Genomic DNA, 17,254 nt, shown 5'->3' on the forward strand with positions numbered 1-17,254 from the left:
ACATACATACATACATACATACATACATACATACATACATACATACATACATATATGTATATATATTCTATCTTGATATATTATTGACAAATGTTCAATATTTCATCAGAACTCAGTTTATATGTTAAAAATGTATGGTGTGCATATACTTATAATCAAGTATTTTATAAATAATTAATTAGAATATATTGAGAATTAATTTTAAAATGTCATTTCATTTTTATTTTTATGATATTAGTTTATACTTTCACTAGCTAAGTTATTCTGTAAATTAGAATAATAAAAAAATATTCTTAACTAATTGTAAACAGGGGACATAATTAAAAATATCTGATTAATGAATGTCGTAGTGTTTTGGAATTTAGACCTTTTGGATATACTGTATTAAGATGGTGAATCCAATAGGTTTCCTTTAGCAGACATTCCATCTCAGAATCAGCTATAACAATAGGTTGAAAAGAGAAATCTTGCAAAGTATGGGAACTCTTGTTAAAATGTGCAGCAGCATGAGATGATAATGATTAATCAATATATAAAAAAAATCTGATCTATGTTGGTTCATACATTTAGATTTTTGTTGACTGGTTTGTCCAATATATTGGATGCCACATTTTTTGCATGTGATCAAAAAATTAACATTTCTGATGTTGCACAATTAGTATTGCAATGCGTATTAAAAGTTTCTTTAGTATTATTACTATTGAAAGAAGTGTTATCATTAATAGAAGAACAATGCGAACATCTATGGTCTATTGCATTTTGTTCATGATCCCTTTATATATGATGTTTTTTCTAGTTCAGAATTAATTAGGATATTTAACACTTGCTTTACATGATAATTTTAATAAATCCCAATATTTATTGAATCTTACCTACATTAGGCAAACTTGGATTATATTCAATAACAAAAGGAATGATATCTTCATTTCTATTTTTGATTTTACATTGTAAAGATTCAAGTTGTGTAAGAGAAGATACGTTTTGGAAAGCAGTATTAATGATGTCAATAGGGTAATTTCTATTTAAAAATGCTGATCTAACTCTGTCAAAGATGGTTTAAAAACACTGTCATTCGAAATAATTCTTCTGTATCTTTTTGCTTGACTATATGGTATCATGTTTTTACATGATTTAGGATGGCATGAAGAATATTTGACATACTGATGAATATTCATGCTTTTAATATCAGCCATGGTAGTGATGTCATTATTTTCATTTTTCACGACCTCTACATCAAAAAATGATACTTTAATTTTAGACACATTGAATGTAAATTTTATTGTTGGATGTAATTTGTTTAAACAGTCTATAAAGAAATAAAGGTCTTCTAGTGAATAACTCTAAATCATAAAGATATCCTCTATAAATCTTAACCAAACAACTGGTTTTAAGAGGCATTTATTTAGAAAATCATTTTCTAATTTCCCCATAAATAAAACTGCATAGGAAGGTACCATAGGACTACCATTGCTGTTCCCAACTGTTGGAGATAGTTTATATTACCAAATTGAAAAAGTTATTTTTGAGCACAAATTTGATCAAATCACAGACGTGTTCTTTTAATAGTGTACATGTATATTCGTTTTCTTCAAGATAATATTTACATGCTTCAATACTATCATTGTGTGGTATATTCGTGTAGAGTGAAACCACATCAAGTGTAACTAGGAATGAATTTTCAGTTTTGGTAAAGATTTCAATTTGGTAATGAAATCAAAAGTGTCTTTGACATATAAAGGTAGTGATTTTGTCAGTGGTTGTAAAACGTGATCAATATATTGCAATATATTATTTGTAATTGAGTTACATGTAGAAATAATGGGTCTACCTGGATATCCTAAAGGTAGTGACTTATCAACCGTTTTATGTATTTTGGGTAAAATATAAAAATGAGGTGTGCATATTTTATTTGGAAGATATCTAGTTCATCTTATATGGAGCAACTGTGTATAGAGATTTCATTAATACATTTGGTTAATTTTTTCTTTAGTTTCTTCAGAAGGATTACAGGAAAGTTTTGTATAATATACCTCATAATTTATTTGTCTTTCTACTTCTTTAATATAATCCTTCTTATTCATTGTTACTATGGTGCTAGACTTATCAGCTTTTATAATAATAATACTTTCGTCTTGTGATAAGGTACATAAAGAATTGAGTTCTTCTTTAGATATGTTTGTAAAATGTTTTCTTTTGGGACTGCTATTTAAAACTTTTTGTTTAGTTGCTTCAGTATAAAAATCGAGACAAATATCTCATCCACTAGAAGGTGTAAATGATGATTCTTTTTTATTGAAAAAGGGCTTATTTTGTAGATGAAAACTTATTAATATTGTGAATATGTACATGTGAGAAAAATTCTTTTAATTTTAATGATCTTGTAAATTTGAAAAATGCCTGTGCTAAATTAATATTATCATGCACTTTGGTTCTCGGACAATATGATAACCCCTTACCTTGAAGAATGTAATCACTATTAGTTAGAATTCGCTTAGAAAGGTTTAACACAGTTTCTTTTCCTCTTTCAATTTCCTTTTTTCTTTTCTTTTCTTTCCTCCATCTGTTCTTGTTTTATATCCTAATAAATCTTCTATTCTTTCTTCTGTTTGTGTTGTCTGCAACAGATCCTTTAGGGTTTCTATTAGTCTTTGTATTGTTGCTATTACGGTTATGTTGGATTCCTATGTAGTTTTCTTCACCCCATTTTTTAATGCATCTGCATAGGTTACATTTTGTGTGCCTGGTGCTTTTAAGTTTTTTTCTTGATCAGTCATGGAATTTTTTTGAATGGGTCTATAAATTTTTCTTCTGAGTAATTTGGTTGAAATGTTATTCTTGATGTTGGAAATGCTTGTTCCATTTCCTTTTCATTTCTTGGTCATTGTTTATTCCATGTGTGATTCTTAGTTCCTGCACATTTTTTTTGACATTGATGAAGTTAATAATTTCCTTTCTGGTTCATTTGGTTGTTATTACATGTATATCTTTTTGATTTCTCTCTAGTAATTTTTGATGATGATGATTCTCATTGTTCTGGAAAATTGTTTTTCTCTCTTTCTGTAAATTCTGTAACTTTTTAAGTTGAATTGACAATAGTTCGTCTTTTTTAGATTCCATATTTTTAAAAGGTTTTTCATAAAAAATTCTAGTATTGCCTTTTATCAAAGATTTTAGTTAATCTCTATGTTCTTCTAGTTCTTTGTCTATCTTGATCGCTCTCCTCTGATGTTCTTCTTTTAGTCTATCACATATTTCCAACAATACTTTTTCCAATAGGGAGTCAATAGATGCTAGAAACTTCATTGATGCTATGTCATTTCCAATATGAATTTCTAGTTTTAAATGTAATCCCTTTGGGCATAAGATTGTCTCCCAGACAATTTTCAAGAAAGCATGCATGTGATCCATTTTTAATCTGTTTCTCCACTAATTTTTCCATTGTTGTTTTTAAATTCACTATTCTATATCTAATCCATGGATCATATGTTGATTCCATGATGTCGTCCAGGTTTTCTTGATAAATTATTAAATAAACAACACCAACATGTAGAATATGTGACCGGTTTCACTTTATTGCTTCATCAGGTCTGATGAAACAATAAAGCAAAACCGGTCACACATTCTACATGCTGGTGTTGTTTATTTAATTGTTGTTGTTGTTGTTGTTGTTGTTCTAGGGTTTAACGCCATTTTTCAGCACAAGATAGGCTATATATGGCAGCCAGTATAACTGGTGGAGGAAGAACCCTGGAAAACCCAGGAAGAACCACCGACCCACAAGAAGCTACTGGCAGGCTTTCCCACGTACCCACGCTAGCTGAGCCTTGGACTCGAACACATGCAGACAGAGGTGAGATGGCAGTGATCCGGAACGGTGAGCGCTTTAGACCACTCGGCCACTCGGGGTGTTTATTTAATAATTGTATATATATATATATATATATATATATATATATATATATATATATATATATATATATATATATATATATATATGAAAGATAGATAGGAAATGTAGGAAATGTCTTGAGGGGAGTTCTTGCATTAAATGAATATTTGTAAGATAATGAAGGTCTAAAGGGATGTTCACTATTGCCCAATAAACTTTTTTTTGACAGTTATGTTAGTTATCATAAGTTGTCGCATAATGCATGCACACCACATTTTGGAAATTTAATCATGTAAAGACCATTGTAAAGGTGTTAAGTGTTTTCAGTAGAGTAGTTGCAAAAAATGAATATTTGGGAGATATTAAAGGTCTAAAAATCTTGTTAGTATTGTCCCATAGAACCTTTTTGGGGTTATTTTAAGTTGTTGCATGATGCTTGTATGTAATATTTTGCATTAAACGAGTCCTCAAGAGATTGATTTAAAGATAGTTAAGGTCTTGAGGGGAGATGTAGCACAAAACGAATATTTGGAACATGTTAAAAATCTAAAGGGACTGTTACAGTATTTCACAGACTAAGGTGTTTATTCCAAGTTGGTGCATTATGCCTGAAGGCCTTTTGGAATTTATTCCTAAAAGTACAGTTTTCAAGGTAGAAGAGACCTAGAGGGGAGACGTTGCTTAAAATGAATAATAGAAAGATATCAAATGTCTAAAGTGAATTTTACTATTGCTCCATAGACTTGAATTTCACAATTATGAGGGTTATTCCAAGTTGTTGTATGATGCATACATGCTATTTATTTTAAATTAATTTTTTTAAATACCTTTGTAAAGGTAGGAAAAGTCCTCAAGGTGTTTTTTTGCAGAAAAGGAATATTTTTAAGATATCTATATCTGATGTTATTGTTGCCCAATAGAGCTATAATTTACTATGGGGGTTATTCCATATTAAAGATCTTTAGGTATTGCCCCAGAGAGTTATATAAGTTTTTTTTTATTATGGCCCCATAACCTTATATTTCACTATGAGGGTTAATATTACAAGTGTTTGCACTAGAGCGTCCGTCTCAGAAGTGGGAGGTCATGGGTTCGAACCCCAGTTGAGTCATACCAAAGACTTACATCAATTATACAAACAGCTACCTCGCTAGTTGCTCAGCATTAAGAGGTTAGTGTTAGGACTGGTCAGCCTGGTTTCAGGATAATGTGACTGGGTTGGACATCATGCCACATGTCTGCTGCATGATGCCCCAATGCTAGACATCTCTATAAACTGCCACACTGCAGACATTGTAGCAATATGACTGAAAAAAAAATGTTAAAACTCCTAATCACACACACACACACACACACACAGACAGACATTAAGTTTTTGCATGTACTTTTTGTTTTCATTTAGTCCTAGAGGGATCCATTTAATGTATGAAAGGTCTTGAAGAAAGTTGCTGCACAAAACGAATATTTGGAAGATATTAAAAGTCTGAAGGGACTGTGACTATCACCCAGCAGGGTTATATTTCACTGCTATGGGGGTTATTCCAAGCTGTTGTATGATGCTTGCATGCCATTTGGGGGGATTTAGTCTTAGAAAGACTGACTTAAATGTAGGAAAGGTCTTAAAGGGAGTCTAGGATCCTTAGCGGTAATAAAGTATGCATGTAGACATACAAAGAGTTTGAAAAAGAAATTAGTGGATTTTTTTTAGATATCTTCCTTACATGATTTTACAACAAATAAGTATAACAAATATCTTCATGGTAATAAAAGGAATGGCACCTATTGTTACAAAGAGTTACAGTTGAGAAAATAAAGCTTATGCTGGATTTAAGATATTCACATTTATGTGGTACAAATGATAAAACAACAACCATGGGATGATTTTAAGAATTTTATTTGCATTCTTATTTATTTATATAAATATCAAACAGGCAACAAATACAATATTAAGCACTAACTCTGTGTTCACATCTGTCCTGGATGATCAAACAGGCAACAAATGCAATATTAAGCACTAACTCTGTGTTCACATCTGTCCTGGATGATCAAACAGGCAACAAATACAATATTAAGCACTAACTCTGTGTTCACATCTGTCCTGGATGATCAAACAGGCAACAAATGCAATATTAAGCACTAACTCTGTGTTCACATCTGTCCTGGATGATCAAACAGGCAACAAATACAATATTAAGCACTAACTCTGTGTTCACATCTGTCCTGGATGATCAAACAGGCAACAAATACAATATTAAGCACTAACTCTGTGTTCACATCTGTCCTGGATGATCAAACAGGCAACAAATACAATATTAAGCACTAACTCTGTGTTCACATCTGTCCTGGATGATCAAACAGGCAACAAATACAATATTAAGCACTAACTCTGTGTTCACATCTGTCCTGGATGATGACCTTAACCTCAAGATCTGAGATATCTTCAACATCTGCTATGATGTGTATCAATACCTTGAAGCTGATGAAGAATTAAAAGCTGCTTTAATCAAACTAGAGAAAGTGTTCTAAGGTGTCCAATAATTTCATTCAGTATATATGCATGTCAAGATGTACTGTTATGACTCTATGGTCTTAAAGTCATTAACAGAAAATAATATAAACCAATGGTTATGTAAAAGTTAAAAAACAATTTATTTCCCTAGAATACAAAGTTAAATTTAAGAAGAATTTACACTATGTGAATTAAATCCCAATTAGTCCAAAAATTTATATCACAAGTCCAAAAGTATAGAGTATTCTGAATGAATTCCAGTGGTGTTGTGAATAAATTCTAATCTTGAAAGTGCTGATGTACCAACAACCTGGAATAGCCTTGAATAGTCTTCATCTGCTAACAGTCTTGATGTATCACAATGATATAATCCAAAGTGTCTGTATCATGAATTTATAATAATCCAAAAATAGTGATTTAGTTTGAAAATATTATTGAATGTTTTGTGATACCACTGAATAATTGTTAAAAAATTCTCTCAGATTAAAACTGAACACAACTGAAGTTAAAGATACCACACTTGATTTCTAATTTAAAATTGTGTTTTTAAACAGCAGCATAATTCATTCAGTATGTTCATACAGTATAATTCATTTATCAGATATATTTATAGGAAGTATCTAAACAAGTTTATTATTTATTTGTGCAAATGAAAATGAATTTAATTTAAAAAAATTGTTTCCAAATTTAACCAATATTAAAAGTTTCAATGTTTTTAATCATTGCTGTAATTATTAGGAAAGATAGAACAATTGTATTATCAGTCATTAATACAATTTATACAATATACTACTTATAACTGTACTTAGAAAACATTTTACAAGATTTGACTTCACCTATCATAAAATTCACTTGAAATTGTGATGAATTTAGTGAGGAGAAAAAAAGTAATGAAATTGTCTTTTAATTTTGATAACATCGCCGAGGAATAGTTGCAGAAACCTGACACATTGTTGGGTCTCCTATCTAGTATATAAATACATTATTGTCAAAATCCCTTGTCACAAATTTATTTGTTTTATTATTCATGTATTTTACAATGGAAAGAATTTCAAAAATATCCCTATTAATTTTGCAAAGGCACTAATGGAACTATGCAAAACCACTTCCTTACTTACTTATCTTCAATTTCCGACATGTGCAACAATTCTGCCATGAACGAAGAATTACAAAACCAGCCGCTCGGTCTATTTATTTCGTTTGAGACGGTCACACAATTTCTTGAGAAAGAGCGCAACGAGTTAGGATTCCGAATTGTTGCGTTATTCCAAGTTGAAGACCAAACATATTTACTTTTCCTCTTGTGCGTTGGCAAGAAAAAAGACCGGAACACAGAAATTAACCAAAAATTATTCTGACAGAACACACACACACACACACACACACACACACGAGTTAAAAAGAATGATTGTAAGATAATGTACAGTCTACAAAAAAATATAAGGATAAAAGCTTAATTGTTGGAAATAATTATCAATTAAGATTACCACACACATGAAAAATATTATCTAAATAATTCTGTAAATTGTTTAAAAATTAAAGTTTTGCAAGATTTTAAAAAAATGTTAAACAGGATGGGTAAAATGATCAACAAGGCGTACTGATGCAAAATCGTCAAGTAAATTAAAAGAGAGATACTGGTAATAAGTCTGCCTTTTGTTTGTTATATTTGTGTATGTTTTAATACGTTCTTGAGTTTCAATTAATTTATTTCAACTTGCAGACACCATATAAATTCAATAGAAAAATACAAGCATACTACCAAAATGGCTGTTGATGACGTCATGTGTGAAGCTTGACATTACCATAAGTAAACTATTTTATTTTACTCAAATAAACATTTGAGCTTAAATACAAAATATTCTAGTTTATTCATTTAATAACACTTGGCTTGTGCTTTTTTTTTCAAGCAAAAATATAACTAAACTTTGAAAAGACACAAATGCATACGTTTTTTTTAGACACACCCATACAACACTGTTAACTCTAGTTCCTGAAAGCTGTTTCGTTTTAAACATCCTTACCATATTTCACGTCAGATTAGTTCTTTTTCATAACTGAGATATCATTTTCTAATCTCTGAGTTTCATTATACCTAAAAGTAATTTTTTTATATTTACTAACAAAAACATTATCTGACAATTTGTGTCAGAACTTCTTTCGTCTTTCCTTTTATTATAACACTCTACATTTTCTACCCCAGAAATATCAAGAATTTTACCGTCATTACAAGTAGCAAAATTATACTATAGTTTTCTGATTCCATATCCGAGTGCCCTGGATCGTCGGTTAAGGTGGCGCTCTACAGTTTCATATTTTGCAATTTCCCCGTGTTTTTTTTTTCACTGGTTATATTGACTATTTTAAAAAGGCCTTGTATATCTTAGGTATTGTTCAAATAACCATTAATTCCCTTTATTTTGGTGTATGATTGATTGGTGTAATATTGGTTATGGAGCATACAGATTGGTCTTGTTTCAGATGTATACCTCTAAAAAAAAATGCAAGCTCCTCTTGGTCATTTTAACTTCATGGACTTCAGAGGTACATTGTTAAAAAATGAGCTGGTAAATTTGTTTAATTATTTTTTTCAAATATATTTGGTAATTCATTCAATGTACTTTCAGAAGCTGGTATTGTCTAGTCTGGTAAAATTGATTTTCCCTATTTTTAATAACTGGTAAAGATATGGTACTTTAGACAAATTTGGGCCTGATTTTTGAGCACAAGCGAGCAGTCTCTTTTGTTAGCTGTGTGCTCAGATCATATACAATTTCCACAAGTACAATATCCAAAGAAATTTCACTCACATTAGATGGACGGATGACATTCCTTATTGCCAGTACTCACAAACAAGACTTGAGCTATTTTGTCTCGGGGTTGAGCAGAGTTCATAGCAATGAAATGCCAATACTGGCAGTATACAACGCTCTTGCAGAGATGTTAGTTTAAGAAACCTTGCGTTATATGTAAAATATATCAAAGCTCCAACGATAATTTTGTAAATACAACAATAATATAAAAAAAAAACAGTTATTCAGTTTTTAAAGAGTGATAATATAGCGAAAAGGTTCATCTGAAACAAGATCACATGCGAAAATCGCGTACCGAAACATTACAGCCCATTTACGGAAGTCCATAATTTGTAACATTAGTGAGTTGTCTCTAAATTTATATGTATATAAGAAAAACATAATTATTATATTAATGCTATTTTGATTGATAGATAACGTTTCGTTGTCAGCATAAAAAAATTAAGATAATAAGTCACCGCCTTCGCGTCTCGTAATGATAAAATTTTTCTTATGCTGACCATTTGCATTTCGCTAGCCGTTGTTAAGATATGTTAACCTTATCTACAGGATTAAACTATCAGAATCTTTGATAGCGAAGATGGACCACTTGGCTTGATAAAGAAATCAAGATCACAATACTGTAATAATAATATGTTGTTGTGTATGTTTAATTTATACTGTGTGCTTGATTTTGTTGTGTATGTTTAATTTATACTGTGTGCTTGATTTGACTTTTTACCGTTATTGGAATCAGAGTTTTTGGCCTACCAGATTAGTATCTTGACTGAGGGTTCAGTATACCCGTCTTTGGTCATTTATTTATTAATTTTACAGACTTTTATTTTAATTTAAGTTCAATGACTGCCCTTGTTTACGAATTAGTGAAATATTTCTATTAGAAATAAACCACATAATGGGCATTCTATTGTGTTTAATGTCAAGCGAAATTTGTACATATAGGATGAGGGAAACAATTGTTTATTAATCTTTTAAGTTCAGTCTGTGACATCATTTACTGTTGTTTTCAGATTTATTTTGAGACAAATCGGTTATTTAAATTTTATTACTTGCAATTTCAAAGTGCTCATTGACTTTTTACACTAAAGCCCTACTTTGGAATTATTGTGAATTCACCCAAAGTATTCTGGATTGTATCATTGTGATACATCAAGGCTATTGGTACATCAGCTCATTAAAAAGATTTATGATCATTTGGGATTTAATACACGCAAGTGTAAGTTCTTTTTAAATTTTCAAGTTCTAACTTTAGAGAAAAAAACTTTTTTATTTTATTGTGTCGCTTCTTTCTGTTTGCTTAGTTTAAGACCATATTACTATATAATTGTAACAAAACACACACAGACGAGAGAGAGAGAGAGAATTACATGTATACACCAAATAAAATGAAAAGTGCTATCCTTATATTCTATAGGAGAATGTTTGATAATAGTAGGTAGAATTAATATTTGATACAAATAATACTATCATACAGGTTAGATAATTTTTAATTCGTACTCAGGTAAACGGCACCCATTGCCTTGCCTGGACACACTAGTTCATATTCCATTACATATATGCGCGTTTGTTTGTGTTGGTTCATCACCTGCTAAATACAAGGTATTTTTAGGGGTAATTTTCTTTAAGGTGGCGCTATACAGTTTCGCATTTTGCATAGGGTTAGGAATTTAAAGAAAAAGAATGTCCCCGGCTTTCCTCACTGGTTATACTGGCTATTTAAAAAAGACCTTGTATATCTTAGGTATATTGCAAAGAACCTTTAATTCCCTTTATTTTGGTGTATGATTGATGGGTGTACTATGGGTTATAGAGTATACAGCTTGGCCTTACTTCAAATGTGCACCTTTCAAAAAAGTGCTAGCTCTACTTGGTCATTTTCACTTCCTGAACTTCAGAGGTCAATTGTATAAAAAAGGGCTGATAACTTTTTTTACATTTTATATATTTGGTAATTCATTCATTGCACTTTCAGAAGCTGGTATTGTCTAGTCTGGCAAAATTCATTTTCCCTATTTTAATAGCTGCTATGTATAGTGTACTTTAGACTAATTCAGACTGATTTTTTAACACAAGGGAGCAGTCATTTTAGTTAGCAGTGTGCTTAAATCATGTAAAATTTCCAAAAGTACAATATCCAAAAGAAATATCATCCACATTACATTAATGTAGCATAGAGGTATGCAAACATTCTCTCCACTGTGCATGTTTTAAATGCGAACTACTTCACCTTACATACGTCACTCTCTCAAAAGTACATATTATCTGGTGAGCGCCACCATAAAGAAGATGTAGGTATTATTATTTTATGATTTAATTATGTTTATATGGCTGAAACATTTAAGTCGCAAGCATCAAAACAATCCTTATGAATAATTCTCCTGCCTTTTTCCCCACAGAACAGTATTTATGAGTGTCAGAGTCTCTAACAAGTCCAGCCTACACCCCCCATGATAAAAGTGAGCTATTTTAAGAATGCACATTACATTTTGTAAACATAGCAACCAATGTTATGCTGAATGACAGGAACATGAAACTAGCCAGAATTATTTCTGAGATATCAACAATGAATTTTACAATTAGAAAAGGGTGGTAACTCATCAGCTTCATAAAGGTCAAAGGTCAAAGTGTAAAATATTTGCCTATTGTTTAATATGGAAGAGGCAAATTCACTTTCTCTTCATTTATTTTTTTATTTCATTGCAAATAAATGAAAAGAAACATGTTCACCATATATTTCTGTCACTTATTGTAACAGCTTTAAATTTAAGTTGACTCTATTCCTATATTCTAAGTCTTCTAATTTCCCCATAATTAAGGTCACTACTCAGACAAACATACCTCATGGCAAATTATGTAAGCAAGAGAAAAATGATCATAATTAGCTTATTTTCATGCTTAAATGCAATATGAATGTACCATTTTATTCAGAACATCATACATAATTATATGAAAATTAAAAAAAATAATTGCAAACATTTTTTTATTTTCTTTAACGAAATACACAAACCAGGTGACTAAGGTAGACAACTACACCAGTGTTAGCTCTTCTCCGTGAAGGTGTCGTTGTTATATGACAACAAAAAGCTATTAAAAACACTAGCAATATATAGCAAGAAGCAAGATAGTATTAAAATCCAAGGAATTTAGTATCCACGCTAGTGGTCATGGCATTGTATTTTATTCGGCACAACATATGTAAAATTTTCACTGTCTCAATCTTGACGTCTGTCTCTGAGCTTACCATGCACTGCACTGTACTCAGAATGTGTACTTTGCTCCACAATCCCATGATCAGAAAGGTTATGTACACATCATGCAGCAGCTGAGCAGCATTTGGGAGAAACCCAGTGAGCTTCAATCATCTGCACATCGGATTGTGAATCAACAGGTATGGTTTTATGCTAAGCATTTTTTTTCTTCACTGTGACTGCATGGTCACGCGAGGCAGTGATGAAGGCACCAATGTTACTTACGTCTATGTCGTCGATGTCGTTTTTTTTATTTAATTAGTGACTAGTGGGTGGATAGAATCAACGGAACATAGTTAATCACCAGAACGGCCTTGGATTTCAACATTTATGCCATTTTTTTTTGTACACAATATTAAATTTTTGTATTATTAGTATTAGACATACAACTCAAAGTTGAAAACAGAAATGCAGTTAGAGAGGCATTAGTCTTTTTTTTCTTTTTGTCATCAAACATTAAAAACACTAATTTCAAGTTTCATTGTTATAGAATATTTCGATGTGATCATGTAGGCACATTTACTGATATTTAATTATTTATTGTTAAGTTGATACTAATGTAGGGTATCAAAGTCTGTTCATTCCTGCTTATTGAATTCTCTGTACCTTAGCTATCATCAAAATATATTTTATCCAGATGAAAATTATTGATATGGACTTTTGCAGTGGTGGCCAGGTACTAAAACTGGGTTAAGAAAAGAGCATTTCAGGTCTAATCATCACAATTATAGGGTGGTATTTTTTTCTTCTTAACACGTTCAGCTTTCGTTGTGACATCACAGTTAATCCAAGTATAGTACAAGTGACATGGCTCATGCATGCGCATTTACTTATTTTAAATCAGATATAAATTGTTTTTTAAAACTCTCACATTTCTTTTCTTTAACCAAAGTCTATTCAGTCCTGACTTTTGAATGATCTGCACTTTAACTGTCATTAAGAAACTTCCCAATGAAAATGATTGATCTCATTGATCTTTATTGGCCATATACTAAACATGGGTGAAAATAAGAGCATGTCGAGTGGAATCATCACAGTTGAGGGTAGTTTGAATTTGTTTATCAATAAGTGTAACTTTCATTGTGACATTACAGCATGCAACATTCAATCTGGGTTAAACTGGATCACACCTTTAGGTTCATTTCATCCAAAAATGTCTACATAATTATTGATTTTGCCATATGTACCTCTCCCGATAATGACCTTCCAAAGGAATATGGATGTATACAAATTCAGATGAAGGGAATACTTGCCACTTAAGGTATGTAGATTTAAAAAATTGAAACCCATTACTGAAATAATCGGTGTCAAATGCCTGCATGACCCATGTGACTTCTTCTATAGTACCGGATCACATCTTTTGGTTAACCTTGTCCAGAAATGTCCATGTACTTTAATGTTGAGTTTTGCTGTACATGTTTAATGGGATGTGTAAATAACTATCTTTCAAAAATTATGGATGTATTAGGATCCAAATAAAGTGAATAATAGCCATTTAAAGATATATTTAATTAATTTTTTTTAAAATTGAACCCATTACTGAAATAGTACTGAAAGCGTATATGACGTGCATGACTTTTACTATAGTACTGTACTGTAGTACTGTAGATGTGTGAAAATTACTTAAACACTCAGTTCATATCTCAGTTACCATTGTTTTGAAGTATATGGATTACAATACAGCGTAGTTATCTAATTTCGTATGGGTAAAAACAAAAACAACATTATAATGGAGAATTTTATATAAAAGTCAGTAATTCTTGCTTAGGTTAATTGTCAAACAATCACAGGGGGTAGGATTCTATATATTTAACAAGTGATACATTGTCAGGATTGTTGAGCAAGGGACAACTCATGAATGACAAGTAAGGTACAGGTAACCAATGAAGTATAGAGTACAGAACTAGTACTGTTTGTCATTCACATGATTCACTTTGTATGTACATTTATAGCTTTTGCTTATAGCTTAATCAGTCAGTCTTCACAAGGTGGAGGTACCTACAACTATTGGTCCAGCATGGGGTTAAATATAAGTAATTTACTAGTTTCTTTCAAGAACTTAAAAATAGAAAATGCATCATTTTGTTGGTGCACTCAGGGTTACTTTCCAGCAAATTAGATAATACTTTTTGATAAGCCTGACTGATAAGTTAGTACGTAGAATAAGAGATAGGCCCAATCTAGATTTAGCGGGACCACGGAACTCTGATATATGTTACCGTAAGAGCTTGCTTTGTGAGCAGTGTGCAGTATGCTTGCTATTTGGTAATTAAGATAAGTTTACAATACTTTATTGATAACTGAGATTAGAATACACATTTTTCGCTGCCTCACCAGATATCTATTTGTGCCACTAGCACTTGACACATGTACTTACTGTACATGGTTTGTACCAAATACTGTGTCTTTAATTATTTATTTACGCAGCTGATACAGGTATCTTCATGTTTGTAAAACATGCAGTTATACTGAAGTAATATGTTTCGATCTCAGCGCTTTTAGTGAAAAATTTTGATGAAAATGATACATTTATTTGATTGAATATCTTATTCATCACTTGATGGTATGTACCTATTTCATAAATCATCTTTTTATCTTTATGAAAGAGGAATGAAACTTGAACTTAAATGTTCTAGAGGCATTACAAAATTTAATAATGCTACATTTGCTTGAATACTTTGGAAAAGAAGGAACAACTCAGATCTGTGGATAATTTTTTTATAAAATTTGATTTCATGCTACATTTTTTTTTGCAAACTCAAATTGTTGCAAAAATATACCAAGATGTATAGAAGGGATTTGATGTTATTTTGATGGAAATAAATGGAATTTTTAATATTTTATTATGGAATAAGAATATGGACTAAAAATATAGTCCCTCTCTCACAACAGCAAATTCCACTTTTGGTAACCTCTTCACAGAGTAAGCACCCTGCTGTTTGCAAAGTAGTGATTGGGGGTTAAAGTCATTTGCCCACCATTTGGTACTCAGATATAGGTTTAGAAAATCCCAATGTAATTCTAGTTCTAGGTGACTGTTAACTTGGGGGCCCCGAATGGCAGAGTGGTCTAAAGCGCTCTCCATTACGGATCACTGCCATCTCACCTCTGTCTGCATTTGTTTGAGTCTCGGATTTGGCCAATGTAGGTATGTAAGAAAGCTTGCCAGTAGCTTCTTGAGGGGTGGTAGTTCTTTCCGGAGATTTTCCGGATTCTTCCTCCACCATTATTACTGGCTGCCATGTGTAGCCTATTGTGTGCTGAAAAATGGCATTAAACCCTACAACAACAACAACAACAACAACAATGACTGTTTAGGCTGGTTAGGAATTGGCATGATGTGGCACAATGGAAGGAATACCTAAATACCTAAAGATAGCCTGCATGGACAATGTCTTGACCCTGATAAAGAAACTATGAAAGAATAGAATGTTGTGCAAGCTAAACTATCAATCATTCTATTAAAAAGTCACTATGTTATAAGACTGTCATCGTCCTACCAACTGAAGGCAAAGTAAATCAATATTATTTTAGTAATTTGACTTACTGTCCTAGGATAATAAAAAAATGAGGTAAATATATTTGAGTGCAATACACTTTTTACTGTATAACTGTCAATATCAAAATAGTTTTTGTACAGCTAATAAATGGCATATAAATTGTGGACTTTGAGATGATATTGATGTTTCAGATATATTTCTAAAGAGAGATGGTCCTGCCAAAGTTTATCTTCATATTTTTTCTTGTAATATTAAGTTGGCAAATTTTACAAACAAAGAATGCATGATTTTCGTTATTAGCTTGTACAGGGATTTATTAATTTTCTAAAAGTCCGCTTGTCCTGGGCAAGCTGACTGGAAATTTGAAGCTTGCCCTTGGAAAATTGAGCTTGCCCCCAAAAATGTCTGGTAGAAAATGGTCTTGAAATAGCAAGTCCTTTAAGAGAGAGCAAGGGAGAGGAAAAAATTAACAACCAATAATAGAACTGCATTAATTTAATTTTAATCATGTTTTCCTATGTAACTTTATTCTTTATCTTTCCAATTAAAGTTCAAATGATCATGCAGATTTAATTATTTATCTAGGAGGAAAACAAGGTAAAATTGAATCAGTCACTGAAATAGTTACAAAATTGTCAATGATTTAACTCAATCATGTTCTTCTTGAGTGTGTTATATCCATTCGCTTATCTGTTCCGTTTCCAATTATCATCCAGTTATCATCTAGTCACCTTTAAAAAACCTGGCAGGAATCAAAATATTTGCTCAGCTGACTTTTGAGATTGAGAACATATTTTTATCCATTTAATTGTTTGCCAAGCAGTTTTTCAGCTTTACTTATTGGTCTTTTGTTAATTACCACCTAAACAAAAGATCATAAACACTGCAAGTGAGTGTTACATTTTCAGTTTATAGATTATGCTTTGAATAAAATCCTGCTTGTTAATCGTTAATGATGGGCATCTTTTATTTAAAAATACACCTGTCAATGAAATCTCACAGGTTATATTATTAACAATGAATACCATACTCACCTACATACTGCACCATGCATCATAACAATCTTTATATTCATCCAACTAAGAAACTGCCAAAGGCTAGGTTAGGGACCTGAATGTCTGCTAATCCTGGATATGTACAAATATTACAACTAAAATGTAATTGTTAAGTTAGAATATCAGTATTTATACCTTATTTGTCAAAACTTGCTTCATTAGTAACAGAACACTTACAAACCCCAACTAAATTTTTTGACTTGCCCACGATCAAGTTACTTGGAAATTTGCACATGCCTG

At 31.6% G+C, this 17,254-nt stretch overlaps 1 protein-coding gene across 3 annotated transcripts in view; it reads left to right on the forward strand.

Annotated features, from left to right (window-relative positions):
- The first annotated feature begins 12,304 nt into the window (after positions 1–12,304).
- Positions 12,305–17,254, forward strand: part of LOC149797505 (transmembrane protein 144-like) — a 70,370-nt gene continuing 65,420 nt past the window's right edge. For 2 of the 3 annotated variants that reach the window (XM_089962319.1, XM_089962321.1), the window contains exon 1: positions 14,696–14,724. In XM_089962319.1, coding sequence (XP_089818445.1) covers positions 14,711–14,724 — 14 coding nt within the window. In that variant the 5' untranslated portion in view covers positions 14,696–14,710. Of the gene's footprint in view, positions 12,600–14,695; positions 14,725–17,254 lie in introns of those variants that run through there. The other variant, XM_089962320.1, reaches the window with a different exon arrangement.

This window comes from Sinohyriopsis cumingii, chromosome 6 (genome assembly GCF_028554795.1).
Source record: "Sinohyriopsis cumingii isolate HCF-2022 chromosome 6, ASM2855479v2, whole genome shotgun sequence".
Classification (NCBI taxonomy): domain Eukaryota; kingdom Metazoa; phylum Mollusca; class Bivalvia; order Unionida; family Unionidae; genus Sinohyriopsis; species Sinohyriopsis cumingii.